The sequence below is a fragment of the Atractosteus spatula genome, chromosome 4, assembly GCF_055471065.1.
Source record: "Atractosteus spatula isolate fAtrSpa1 chromosome 4, fAtrSpa1.hap1, whole genome shotgun sequence".
NCBI classification, from domain to species: domain Eukaryota; kingdom Metazoa; phylum Chordata; class Actinopteri; order Semionotiformes; family Lepisosteidae; genus Atractosteus; species Atractosteus spatula.
In genome coordinates this window covers 54777802-54791106 of record NC_142709.1, presented here as the reverse complement: position 1 = coordinate 54791106, position 13305 = coordinate 54777802, and the positions used below count along the sequence as shown (strand labels likewise).

Sequence of the window (13305 nt, the reverse complement as noted above, 5' to 3'; positions counted from 1 at the left end):
CAGTGGGTTGTCAGTTGGGAGTTGTAGTAATATGACTGCTGGCCATACCACAGGAAATGCACAGTGGATGTTTTCCAGGTTGTTTCTGTAGCTCAGAAGGCACTGGTTTCAAATACGGATGAATACAACGATCATTCTGTTTGTCTTTCCTGGTATACCCAGTAAATTAGAATTACATGATTTTCAGTGCTCACCACAGGTTACACCAGAGACCTGGAAAGGTGGAAATATATCAGTGGCACCCAGGTCTGACCCTGGGGGCACACCTGTCTCTTCTGATTTTAGCTCCAGAGTTCCTTAATCACAGATTAATTGATTGTCACTCTCTACTTGAATAAATCTATAATTATTTCTGCCCTCTACCAATTCCCGTTTCACAGCTAGTTGGCCCCACATTCAGGCGTGTTAGCTCACGGACCATTTGCAGAAAGAAAGACACTCATCGTGGGAGTGTACGATGCGCTATCTCCTGACCTATGTCTGTTCATCATAAATCAATCACCTGTTAAGAGCTGATTAGACATAAATAAGCGACTAAACTTTTAATTTACACGTTGAGGAACATTCTGTATTCTAAAGGTGCTGGAACCTGTCTACAGTTTGCCTGAAGTACAGACTGAGTGTGGGACCAGGTAAATGACAAGATTAAATCGACTTCCCCTTTGGGGAAGTGTGTGTGGGAGGGTAACCAAATAAAACACCCCAGTGAGGTCTAGATGGGCAATAAAATCAATCAAATAGCCTCATAGTAGAAGGATTTGTGGTGTAAGAGTGGAAGACTGCTGCTGCTTACAGGAATGAAGTTAACATCAAGTTTTACATTATGACTATCTTATCACAGCCAACATCTGCAATTGGCTGCAAAGATTACGTCATAATCTAAGGTGTGTTAATTGCTTATGTAGCCAAATGTCTCATGGAATCCAATATGACCTCCTGTTTTCTCCTTTACTGGAGCTCAGTTTGTGGTAGTTGCTTCACATTAATGAGGTCTGCTCCTTGTCTTCTGGTGCCACTAAACACCGCTGTCCCAACAGCCAGGCTAGCTCTTGGTGTTCACAACAGTGTAACCTTCCTGTATGCCTGTTCTGTACACCCAGAGCACAGGGCTGTTGTCACAAACAGCGTGTTAAACCGCAGCTCATAATTAACCTGTCTTATAGTTTTAGCTTGGTCTCATTAACAACTCTGAACTTTAGTTCAAAGTAAAAGTGACCATATTATGGCTTGAAGTGTGTGGAAAAAAACAGCATCAAATTGTGTGACGTTATCACTTCGAAAGAATGAATCTGTTCATGCTGTAAACTGGATGCTTACAAAAAATGCCTTTACATAAAAAAAGATTTTTTATTTACATCATAATATCAGCAGATATCCGCACTGTAACTCTACCATCCATTTCCTAGTCACATCATGTAACCAGTCCAATGGTACACAGTTTTCCCTGCACTGCTACTGGCTGGGTCCTCTCTTTTGTTAGATCTGTCTGTTTTTCTGGGAGAGGAAAGGGCAGCGAGCCCTGCCTGTGATCCCACAGCTGAGAGACAGAGCACTCGGGGGTCGGAGCCTCAGAAAGCCAGTTTCTTCATAAGCAGGTAAACCCGAGAGTCCACTTCAAATCCGTGCAGATTGTTGGCATCGCCCTGCAGTCGCATCAACAGACCGCCATAGGAGACGTAGGCCGAGCTGGGAAGAGAGAGGTGCAGGGAGACGTGTGAGAGAGGGGAGACAGGTAGAAAGGTGAAGACCGATTTCAGAAATGCAGAGGGTGGCGGCGAGGAGTGGAGTGAGAGAGAGGAGATGAAAGAAAATGACGGCGGGGGGGTAGGAGGAGGGGGGAGAGGAAGCAGATCTGGGACACTCACAGGCGTGTGGCAGCCTCAGTGGAAGTCTCATCGCCCTCGATCTTGTACACCTTCCCATACATCACGTAGTCAAACTGGTCCGCCCTACAAGGACAAGGGTATCAGTACCAGAGTACCATGGCAGAGCACTGCACTGAGAAACAGTACAAGAAGCACTAGACAGAGGAGGGCATTCCCCCTGCATGGGCACAGCGTTAGACAGTATAAGACTTCCTGCTTGAACACACTTCAAGAACAGGTTTACAGGCAAAACAGAGCAGAGGTAGCAGGAGAGGGTATAGCAATACAAATCAGACCAAAACATTTGCCATATGCAAAAAAAACCCTTACACAGGACAGAGATGAGAAAAAGTAAAAATACTAATTGCAAGAGTCGCACTTACTACAGTTTAGTCCATTAAAGTTGTGAAACAGCAGCAGGACAATTTTTAATGAGGGTGAATATTCTGAAGCAGCATTGAATAGTCGTTAGGATATACTTGATACAGCGTTTGGTATTCAACCAAGCCAGCGGGGGGCACCGTTACCTGGAAGGCCGATCATCTGTTGGGTTGTACTCCCCATCATCGGGTGTCCCATCCTCATAGAGAGTACTAGCGATCACCAGCCTGAACTTATCGCCTGTAGAGTGAAAGAGCAGGGATGAGAGAAAAGGAAAAAATAAAGGTGTGCTCAGACGACAGGGGATTTAAATAGATAATGCCCACCTCAAAATTACAGAACGCCCACTGTGCCCTGAATCACATCTGTACTTTACTTTTTATTTATACTAGATTACAGATCAAAGGAGACATTTCTGATTCTCTCCATTTCTCCTGGGTAAGTAAGCAATTCCCACCCCATTCCCCCTCATTCTCTAAGTCAATATCAATGTACTGCGATATACAGCTGCTCCACCCTCCCCGAGTGTGTCAGAGTGTCAGTGCGCCTCACCGAGGTCCACGGGGTAGATCTGGATGTTGACGTCCAGGATGAGGTCCATCTTGAAGGACTCGCTCTCACAGTGCAGTCGAGACACTGAGAAGAAGACAGCAGCACTCGTGAAAACTGCCTCTTCCTCAGAGACAAACACAGTCACGCCAGCCCTGTTTTTAATGTATTGAATCTGCTGATGTTTTTAACCAAGGAGACCTCAAAGGTCTGCTGCTCCACAAATATAGACACAAGTTCAGCGTCATTTGCCTTTCAGACTCTCCATATGGGACACCGTACCTCACCCCCTCTCAGTCTCTCTCACCTCTGTCAAATTTCTTCCCATCTGGGTCAATGTCCTTCACATCGAATATGTCCTCAAACAGGATTCCCGACATGTCCCACCTGGTGACAGAGGCGATTTAGAAAAGTACAAATTGGAGAGCACAGCACAGTGATACTATCCTCTCCACCCCGTGTGGCACAGTGACATTCTATAAACTATACAACGCAGTGGGCATAACTACATGCTTTACAACAAAGATATACTCTTTTTACAAACCATAAAGGACTGCTACTTATGAGCGTGCAAAACCTGTACAAGTCCAAGCTACAGTATACCAAAAACTGAAACAAAACCAAGATTACTTAGAGAGTGAGGTCAAAAGTTACAGAATCAATCTTTTTTGTACATTTCAAGACATTACGAAACAGCCCCATCTCAGAGTTTTAAAATGACACCGAAACCTTGTTTCTGTGCCAATAACAGAGGTAGCCAAGACTATGTAAAGTATATAAGTCATGAACAGCACATCACTCATGCCTAATACTTCCATTGTAACCATTTCTCCCAACGCCGAATACATGCAAAATACAATTGAAATCAAAGAAGGTGAAGTAAATTGTCTTTCTTGATTGGTTTCATGTGGAATGACCCATGTAATGTATTAAAAAAATACAGGAACAACTAGGCCTACAAGTACAGTTATATTACAAAGTAGGGTTAATGACTTTTGGATGTCAGAGAAGCATACCACACTGACTGTCTACAGCAATTCAATCTAGAAAGTACTATCCCTAACAATTTTGCAGATTCAGTGTATTCCATTGGAAATGTCCCTGCTATACACATGCAAAATGCATCCATCCCAACAGCTATTTCCTGTAACGCTCAGTGAACAGAACAGGGGGAAACAACTGGAACCCGGATAAAAGTCAAATGGGCAAGGGAGTTCATGTGATGCCTGGCTTAGAAAGAACTGTACTAGAAAACATTCTTTACACACCTTGCTCAAGTATGGAATGGACTACCAGGACACTTTCTGAAGACAGGACCACTGGGAGATTATCAGTGCTGAATGTTCACAACTGACTAGTGGTTCCACAGTCATTGGTGAGCATTAAACTACTTAACTTTAAAACAATTTCTGTAATCCTAACAGGCTAACCTAGGCCTTTGAAACAAAAGCACTTAATTCAGAGCGGGTCACTGTGAGCCCTTCAATTCCACCTCACCGTACAATTTGGCTACAACAGACTGCTTAAGTACTAAATTGACAAAATAACAATTATGGAGATGGTGTCAAAGGATGTAATTGGAGTGAATTGCAAAGGTCGCAGCTTGTGCAGCCCTAACTTAGTGTATAAGAAAAATGACCACTAGCGGACCTGTTATTTTCGTTATCTGTTCTTCCTGTTCCTACACAAATACATAAATGAATACCGTTTCACTTCTGTCAGTATTACAGCCTGTTAACAAGAACGAGAAGAAGGTGGCTCATATCAGTTGCATCCTGGAACTAAGGCAAAACAAGATCAAACTACAGATTCTAGATACAGAGTCCCTCTTCGAGCGAACCGCTATCGGAGAAGCGAATCGGATATTATGTAGACTTTTAACGCGCGGTAATGACATGATTTAATGAACATGAATAACTACTTATATAAACAAGAGGCTACTCAATTACTACTTCACTCGATTCAATGAAAACAATTGCACTTACTCTGTCTCCCTCGGTGCTACGAGCCACAATAAGCTGTTTAATTCACACCAGCTGGCAGTCTAACAAATAAATCAATCCAAGTTTTTTGTCTGCGAAAACTTCTAATTCATCAGTACAGAATCGCAACGCGCGGATTCACAGCATGCTCAACCTCCAACCTCTGACCCTCAGTCTGAACGTCACACTTACTACTTCCGGAATCATGGACCAACAGAACGGATGTTTCAATTTCAAGTACTATGTCCATGGAGACGGTGATGCGTATATGTACGGCAGCCGAGAAGTGAAGCAAAGTGTGATTGAAGACGATACTGTACGATACTCTGATTACTTGCACACTACGTCCGGACAATTAAAGCAATAAAAAAACTAACAAAATATGTGTAATGTTTATGACACGTGATTTATTTTTACGCAAGATTGTAAAAAATCTGGAAGTAATTTAAATTAGACCACTTTGATCATTATTACTCCTATATTTTGTTCTTAATTTTAAACCAAAATCTTGTTACTGTAGCTGTAAAGATTTCCAAGTTCCATGAAGTGCCTAAGCATTGTTTGATATTCTGGATTGATGTGAATGTTTGTGAATGCAATCTGAGATGATTACTTTTGAAAAAGCAATATATTTTTGTTGTTATTACATATTGAGCACATTTGTGAGCATCAAAGGTTCAATTTATTTCACCACGTAAAATATTTGTGCGGTTCATTTTAATAGCCTGGAAAAAAAACCAGCAGACAAAATAAATTACTGTTATTATTAATGATTTATTTTTGACTACTGCATTAGTAATTAATTAATAAACACTGTTGGGGGATTAAATAAGTGTAACGAATACGCCTCTGCGCATTACAGGGATGTTGGCCGCCCGGGCTATGAAGGTCTTCTTTAACTCAGCCGGCAATATTCCTGTTGAGAAACGCCGGAGAGCCGGGTTCGCGCCCATCCTGTAGAAGGACGAACTGGGGCGGGAGCGGCGAGGGTACAAGCCCTAGAACCCCAATCCCTTACATAACTATACATACAAAACAGTAAATCCAAATTCACACTGTTAATTACGAACTTGCTTTCAAGAATGTAGCCATTATCAAACCTAACAAATCTTTAACAACCGCAGGATAGCAATAATAATTATAATAACTCATTTTCAAAACTATGAAACTACAGCTGAGGAGCCTGTTTGCAAATGTCTCTCGTTTGGTGACGGACCCAAAGGGAAGTCCGTTAAAAAGAAGCGGCGTCTGTCGGTCTGTATATTGTCCTGCAACCAGAAGACTCCAGCACCAGCCCTGTGGTTCGGGGACTGTAATGATTCAGGGGCGCGTTTTAAATAAGCCTTCGGGACACCAGCCGTGGGTACAGTCGACAGTTTCTACGGCAACTGTTTCCGTTGCCTTGGAAACGAAACACTGATGGAAGAGATTTTCTGGTGGTGATGCTGATTGCAGTAGCGCTGAGGAAGGTCGCCGTGTACAACACCACTCTCGCACCCTTTCATTTAACCACTGGTATCGAGTGTACGGAAGGCAAGGAGGAGTTTTCCACGTTTTCCTCTCCTTTTGGAATCGTTTCTTCCATCATCGGTAGGCAGACTCAGTGATTACAGAGTCAGTGATTACAGAGACCTGTGGATCACATCGCGTCAAGAATTGGGAAATGGGGAGGATGAAAAGCTGCTTGTTCATCTGTAAGTAGTAGTAGTAGTAGTAGTAGTAGTAGTAGTGATGGCGGTGTTATGCTATGCCTTAACATTTTAAATGGTAAAATCCTATCAATAGAGATATTTTCCACATGTACAAAAAATAAACTTTATCTCTGAATCGCTGTCAGAGAAAAAAAAATATTTTATATCTTGCCCTTTGGTCAGATGTGTTTCTTTTTCTGTTTGTGGGTGGGTGTTTTTGGGTGCTTTCGGGCAATTGTCTTCCTTTTTTTATCTCAAGAACCATTAGAAAGTGACTTGCAGACATCAGGAAAACAAGCAAGCTAGGTGTCAAAAAGTGTGACAAGGATAACAGAGCAGGCAGGGGCACATTCTGTCTGCTTCTCTATTCTCTGTAGGTGCTATTGAGTCTGTGCTACACAGGGCTGGCTATATTGTTCATTTCTGTCTTTATTGCATTACCATTCCTGGTTTGTTCTGCAGGACATCACACACACAGAAACGCTGCCATTGTGAGCTCTCTCCAGTGCTCTCTGGCTCTGTCTCCCCTCTCGCAGAACAGCGGCTCAGAGAAGGTCACATTCTCACAGCTAGTCTTCGTTCTGGGCCCAGCTCCACATCAGCCCGTCACAAAGGAGTCCGGTTGCACTTGCACAAGTGGGACCACAAGATAAAAGTTCAACGACTCCCTTGTTTGCGCAGTCCAAATCAAAGAAAAATTCAAATCTAGCTAGTTGACTCCTAACAGGAGCAGTTGATGCTTTGAAGACTCGAGCTGGTCTGAGAGCTGCATGAAATGAAGCATCAGAAACTGCTGCTCTGTAGTGTATCAGCAACCAGTGCTAGGAGGTAATGAGTATCCTGGCCTCTACTGTGATTTACTGCACCACCAGACACGCACACATTAGACACACTGAGAAGTATGTGTACACAATTTAACATTCTGCAGACCACCCCACCAATTGTACAGGACTAAAACCAGGTTGCTTCTGCTGTTGCAGACTGATGTGCAGGACTAAGAAGACCTTTATATGACTGGAGAGACAGAACAATATTTATGGTGAGTCTGACAGCCAGCCTCCAATTTTTTAAAAACTAATATCCTTATGAAGGCGTCTTGTGGTTTCAGGACAGAAGGATGGACGGACAGACAGACGCTTTTATATACTGTGCTTGTGCTGATGTAAGGTTACTATATTTTTTAGTTCCATGTTTTACGTGCATGTACTAGATCCCTATGCCTTCCTCATGTGCTTGTGTGAATCTGACAAATATTGCTCCATGCTTCCTTGTGCTGAAGGAAGACTTCAGCAGACTGTGCCTGCTACAAACTGCCTTGTTTTGTGCTGCGTGCACTACATAGTCTGTTCTCTAGCTCAGGCCTCACTGGTCCCTTTAAGACCTAGGCAGTGGGTGAGGAATGCAGCACAAGCATGTCAGTGCAGGGTTATATTTATCCAGGGCAGCACAAGAGAAGAAAGAAGACTGTACTTCCACTATGGTACGAACACTCCCTGGTGTCTTTCCTGGGCTCACCTAACTAGGAGGCTCTTGGTCTCCTTCATCCCGTGAGGAAGACAAGGGACGTCCTGGGTGCATAAGCTGCCATCAATACAATAGCCAAGTCATTTGTTAGGAAATAAGACAACTTGAAAACAACTTTGAAGATTTAAACTAGGAGACAAAAGCAGCACAGCAGATCCGGGTCAGAATGGGACCAAGGAATAAGCTATGTTACAGACATAGTCAGACGTAAGGTATCAGACTGTATTTCTCTGTCCGACGGTCTGTCTCTGTGTGACCTATAAACCCACTCTTTGCAGATGGCATCTAATGATTCTTTTCCTGAAGAGAGTTCCCCAACACCACAGCCTGGTGACCTGATTGAGATCTTCAGGCCAGCCTATCAGCACTGGGCACTGTACCTGGGTGATGGTTATATCATCAACCTCACACCTGTGGGTGAGTACCAGGGCTGATTGTGAAGTGTTGGTGCATGTTTCCACTGCAAACCCAGCAAATGCTACAGTGCCGACACAGTTCTGATTATAATGCCTCTGCTGACAGATGACAGCCCGGCAGCAGCGCTCTCCAGCGCAAAGTCCGTGTTCAGCAGGAAGGCAGTGGTGCGAATGCAGCTGCTGAAGGAGGTCGTGGGCGGGGACTCCTACCGTATTAACAACAAATATGATGACAAGTACACACCCCTCCCCATCTGTGACATCATCGACCGCGCGCAGTTCCTCATTGGCCAGGAGGTGTCATATGATCTGCTGGGCAACAACTGTGAGCACTTCGTGACCCTGCTGCGGTACGGGGAGGGTGTGTCGGACCAGGTGAGCCCAGTCCTCTCACGGCTTTAGTTATGCTGTGCTTCCACTTACCATCAACCACCTCCTCTCCCCACCCAAAACCCACCTTCACTCTTCATATCTTTGCCCTCCTCCTTTTAACTCTCTCTCTCCCCCTCGCCCTCAGGCGTCCCGTGCAATCGGCGCTATCAGTTTCGTGACAGCAGCTGCAAGTGCCTTCTCCATGCTGGGAATGGTTCACAGTCGCTCCCGTCAGAGGCCCTTCTGAGCCCCAGGTCCCGTGCAGCCTGAGGCCCCAGAATCCCCTGTGGCCAAGGCCCTGGAGGAATTCCCAGAAGGCTTCATCAGGAACAGGAGCTGCTGTGAAGTGTAAAAGCGACAGTGCTCAGTTCCCAGGATCCCTGTCCTCCCGAGCTGTGCAGCTGAGCAGGTTGGTGGAGCTGAACATTTTTACAGTGGCACTGCTTCGCTAATTTTTAAAACCATTTAATGTTTTTTTAAAAAACAATTGTATATAGAATCACCTTGGTTGTTGTTGTTTTTTTGCAATAAAAAGGAAAAAAAATCAATGAAATATCTCTCCCACTTATGTTTCCAGCCTTACGTCATTAAGACTCAATGCATCTCTTTCTCATTTTCCCCACATAGTAAGTGTTTTTCTAGTCTTTATTTAAAAAAATACTCTTACTACAGAAAGACAATCATGTAAAACTGAGGTCAGGATAGATCAGAAATTGAAATAAATCAGCCAAGTGCAGCATATTCTAAAGAGTTAAAAATATTTAATGTGCAACATTTTTGCCATGAATGAAAAGGTAGTGTCTTAAAATCCTGTAAACGTAAGATTTAGCGTGGCTCTCTGGGCAATCTCACTAGTCTAACTGTGACTGATCTGTTGTCTTGTACAGGGCTTGAAATCCACAACAATTTTGACAATTCAATCCTGTGGGCTTTTCCAGTATCAACAAAGAAACACAAAGCAGAGAACACAAGCACTCTAACAACGGGAAAGTGTTTTTAAATCTGAGAACAGGAGGCTCTACTTCAAGTGAAAGGCTGCAAGAGTCTGGAAAAAGATGCCTAGTTATGCTGTTGCAGCCAGTATTCTGTCTTCTTCCCAAAAACAAAATGGCAGGATGAGATCCCAGGACCACTTCATTATTAGCAATTAAAGGAGTTTGAGGGGCTGAAAGGCCTCCTCTCATTTGTAACCTTTCTTATGTTGGGAAAAACGGCAACTCTAAATTCACAACAATATTAAAATAGCCAGATCAATTCTTAATTCTTATTTGCCACAGACAGTGGAAAGGCATGGAACCTTTAGAGCCTGTGCAGCAGAGCTGACGTTACTGTCCACTATTCTCAGTGCTCTGTGGACTGCGGGGGCTGCCGCGAGCTCAAAGACTGATGTACGTGCGCAGGTTGCGCTCCCAGGCCCTCTCCCGCTCCTCTCGTCTCCTCTCTGCCCTCCGCGTCAGCGTGGCTCCTCTCTCCACGCGAGCGGCGGGGGGCCTCTGCACCGCTTGCTTGTCGTGTGGCCTGAAGTGCGTGACCCTAGGCGTTGGTGCCGGGCCGTAGCCCAGCCCGCCGTGATCTCTCTTCAGCACCGTGCTGATGGGAGCCTTGCGCCCCACGCCCTGCGGCCCCAGCCCCGACCTGGGGTCCCAGCCCTCGCGCACCATGAGCCGGAAGCCCACGCTGCTGGGGGGCAGGCAGTAGTGAGGGGCAGGGGGGGGTCGGCGCAGGCTGAACTGGTGCAGGGTGGAGCTGCGGTGCGTCTCCTCCCCCTCGTGGTACTGGCTCTGACACACCGCACACCACAGCGGCTCCGAGGCTGGCGGGCTGCAGGGAAGCACAGAGATCACCAATCAGCCGCATCTCTCTTCTCACACCTCCTCTAAACAATCCAAACGCAGGATCCCGGGGGTGTGTCCAGAGATGCCTCACTCTGTCTGTGCGTACGTCAACTCAGTAAATTAGACTTAAGAGTCCCAAGTACAGCTAAGCAAACAACAGTTCAGATCATGCCATTTAATGGACCTTACAAAGTGATTTATGTGCAAGTCAGATTTTATGAGACGAATGCATAACTTACGTTAGCATTACACATTACTCCAATAGTACAGTCTACAAGACTCCATGTCTCCATTGTTACATGTTGACACTAACAGCCAAAGCTAACTTATGATGTATAATAAAACTTACAGGGAAAAAATGTGAGTAAAGTTACACATGTATTTTTAATGTTTTCTTAAAAAAAACAACCAAGAGGAAAAAATAGTCTGGTGTCTAGAGGTAAGGAAACATCAGCAAACCCAGATATCTGGACAAACAGCCTGTCTAAATGCTAGGCTGTGGACAAACTGAAATTGAACATCAAACCCATCTTCAAAAAGTCTCCTGTTAAGAAAGCTGTTGCCTTAGGTTCTACAAATGAAAGCTTCCACAAGAGAACCCCTCTATCAGAGCCTTCTGATCTCTGATTTACCTCCCTGCACGGGAGTGTGGGATTGAAGAGGAAACATGGCTGCTATGTGGAGTATTAACAGCACTTTAAGATTTAAGAATGGCTAAAAACATGAATTCCACACGGGCTACATTGACATCTATTCCTTTGGCAGAGCCTTCAATGCCAAAGCATTTAATGACCATCCATTCCTTTTCTAAACCATTTTATCCAATTTAGGGTTGCGGGGGAGCCGGAGCCTATCCCAGCAAGCAACAGGTGCAAGGCAGGGTACACCCTGGCTGGACGGGACGCCTGTCCATCGCAGGGCTCACACACTCACACCAGGCCCGAGCTGATTTTTCCACAAGCCGTTTAATTATGTCTTTGGATTGTGGGAGGAAACCAGAGCACCCGGAGGAAACCCAAGTGAACATGGGGAGAACATACAGACTCCACACAGACAGCACCCTGGGGATTGCCCCAGCTCTGTCAGGCAACAATGCTGAGTAAGTGTGTTATTACGTCTGAGGTACAGACCTTCGCAGGTGTGCCGGAGGCTCTGGCTGTGCCCGGTACTCTTCCAGCTCCCTCACCACCTCGCCATGCCCAGCCTCTTCCGCCAAGTCCTTGGCATCACGGCCCTGCGTGTCCACGACGCCCACCCAGGCTGCCCCCTGCTGGAGGAGGTACCGCACTGACCCCCGCTGTCCGGCGTAGGCGGCACACATGATGGCGGTCCAGTAGTAGCTGTCCTGGAAGTTGACGTCACAGCCGCGCTTCTCCAGCAGCTCCTGCAGGCCAGGCAGGTCCCCGTCTTGCGCGCACTTCAGCAGCCGGTGTCCGTCCCTCTCCGATGTCCGGAAAGCCGTCGGGGCTGCTGCTGCACGAGGGGGCGGCCTGCGCCCCCCTCTCCCTCTGTCCTGACGCCTCTCCTTCTCGGCGCCCCTCCTGCTCTCTGCTCTGCTCTCTCTTTCGCCACTTTCCAGAAGACTCTCGTAGAAAAGTCGGGCCTCCGCTCCGCTCAGCGCCCCCTCTTTTTGGCTCGTCGCCCCCCCAGAACCCTCCCTAACCCCCAGCCAGCCCACTCCCTCCTCCTGGGCTCGGGTGAAAGAGATCAGCCCGTTCATCGCCCTGCAGGGCTCTCCATTCAGTCCCAGAGAGTCCTCCAGAGATTTCCTCCTTCCAAGGAAAAAAAAAACCTTAAAAAAGAATACATATTTTAGCAGCAGACAAAGCACTCAATAAGTCGCTTATACAGTATTTGCTGAATTTCCATCCTGCTCAGTAAGAGGACCCACAGACTCCACACCTACAAGTCAGAATCCCCTGAATCCAGTTTGGATGATTTGATTTTATAGAAGTTTTTAGACTGCTGTAAAAATGGAACTAGTCAGGTTACAAACCTGTACAAATATCAGTAGTTTTTTATTTTTAAGTGTTATTTTTATACTTATGTACGTGTACACGTGATACGTACTGTATGTCAGCGTGCACACCAATGTGTTCATGTTCAAAACAAGGAAATTAGACTGACTCAGTCTTTATTTCAATATCATTCTCTTAAGTAAATTATTTTGTAGTTTTTATATTCTCTCTGACATTTTTGTATCATCGCCATCATGCAAGTTCTAGAGTTCAATTTGAGAGAGCCAAAGACGGTGCAGTGGTCATACCTTTCCGTCGTATCTGCCAAGTCGAAAACTTCACGATACTAGTTACGAATGTATTCAGTGAATCAAAGAGACGCCTTTCCACGATATTTGTCTTCAACCCAGGTTGTTTCTCGCAGATCACAGCCTTGCAAAAACACCACTCACAATGTTTACAACACACAAAATCTTGGAGCAGTTTAGAGACGGAGATACTTCAACCTATAACACTCAGTCACAGGGATATGAGTGACTTGATACGAAAAAAAATATCTGAAATTTCTAATAATAACATATGAGTAAAAAAGGCTTTCTGTACTACCTTACCAACTACACTACGCCGCCATATTGGAATATCCGGTAAAGCACTAGCGACCGAGACGTCATTTCCGCTCGTGCTCGGCGGCATAGGTTTCGGGCGCATAAGGTCAGCCGAGAACTGCTGGGT

At 45.4% G+C, this 13305-nt stretch overlaps 3 protein-coding genes across 4 annotated transcripts; 1 reads left to right on the top strand and 2 right to left on the bottom strand.

Annotated features, from left to right (window-relative positions):
• Window positions 1–1323: 1323 nt before the first annotated feature.
• polr2h (RNA polymerase II, I and III subunit H) lies at window positions 1324–4955 on the bottom strand. Its single transcript, XM_088914733.1, has 6 exons — window positions 4781–4955; window positions 3103–3182; window positions 2799–2882; window positions 2393–2486; window positions 1866–1949; window positions 1324–1686 (listed from the first exon to the last, which is right to left on the bottom strand). Exons 2-6 carry the CDS (start codon window positions 3173–3175, stop codon window positions 1569–1571), a joined length of 453 nt encoding a protein of 150 aa, XP_088770859.1. The 5' UTR covers window positions 3176–3182; window positions 4781–4955; the 3' UTR covers window positions 1324–1568.
• A 3253-nt stretch (window positions 4956–8208) lies between these two features.
• Window positions 8209–9328, top strand: plaat1 (phospholipase A and acyltransferase 1). The gene is made up of 3 exons (XM_088913742.1): window positions 8209–8409; window positions 8515–8783; window positions 8926–9328. The coding sequence occupies exons 1-3, from the start codon at window positions 8271–8273 to the stop codon at window positions 9025–9027; spliced, it is 510 nt and encodes a 169-aa protein (XP_088769868.1). The 5' UTR covers window positions 8209–8270; the 3' UTR covers window positions 9028–9328.
• A 199-nt stretch (window positions 9329–9527) lies between these two features.
• gpank1 (G patch domain and ankyrin repeats 1) lies at window positions 9528–13227 on the bottom strand. Of its 2 annotated transcripts, none has more exons than XM_088913526.1 (3): window positions 12882–13227; window positions 11746–12407; window positions 9528–10601 (listed from the first exon to the last, which is right to left on the bottom strand). In XM_088913526.1, the coding sequence occupies exons 2-3, from the start codon at window positions 12333–12335 to the stop codon at window positions 10157–10159; spliced, it is 1035 nt and encodes a 344-aa protein (XP_088769652.1). In that variant the 5' UTR covers window positions 12336–12407; window positions 12882–13227; the 3' UTR covers window positions 9528–10156. The 2 variants fall into 2 exon arrangements, with proteins under 2 accessions (XP_088769652.1, XP_088769653.1); XM_088913527.1 differs by having other exon boundaries at window positions 11746–12387; window positions 12882–13171.
• Between the last annotated feature and the right edge of the window lie 78 nt (window positions 13228–13305).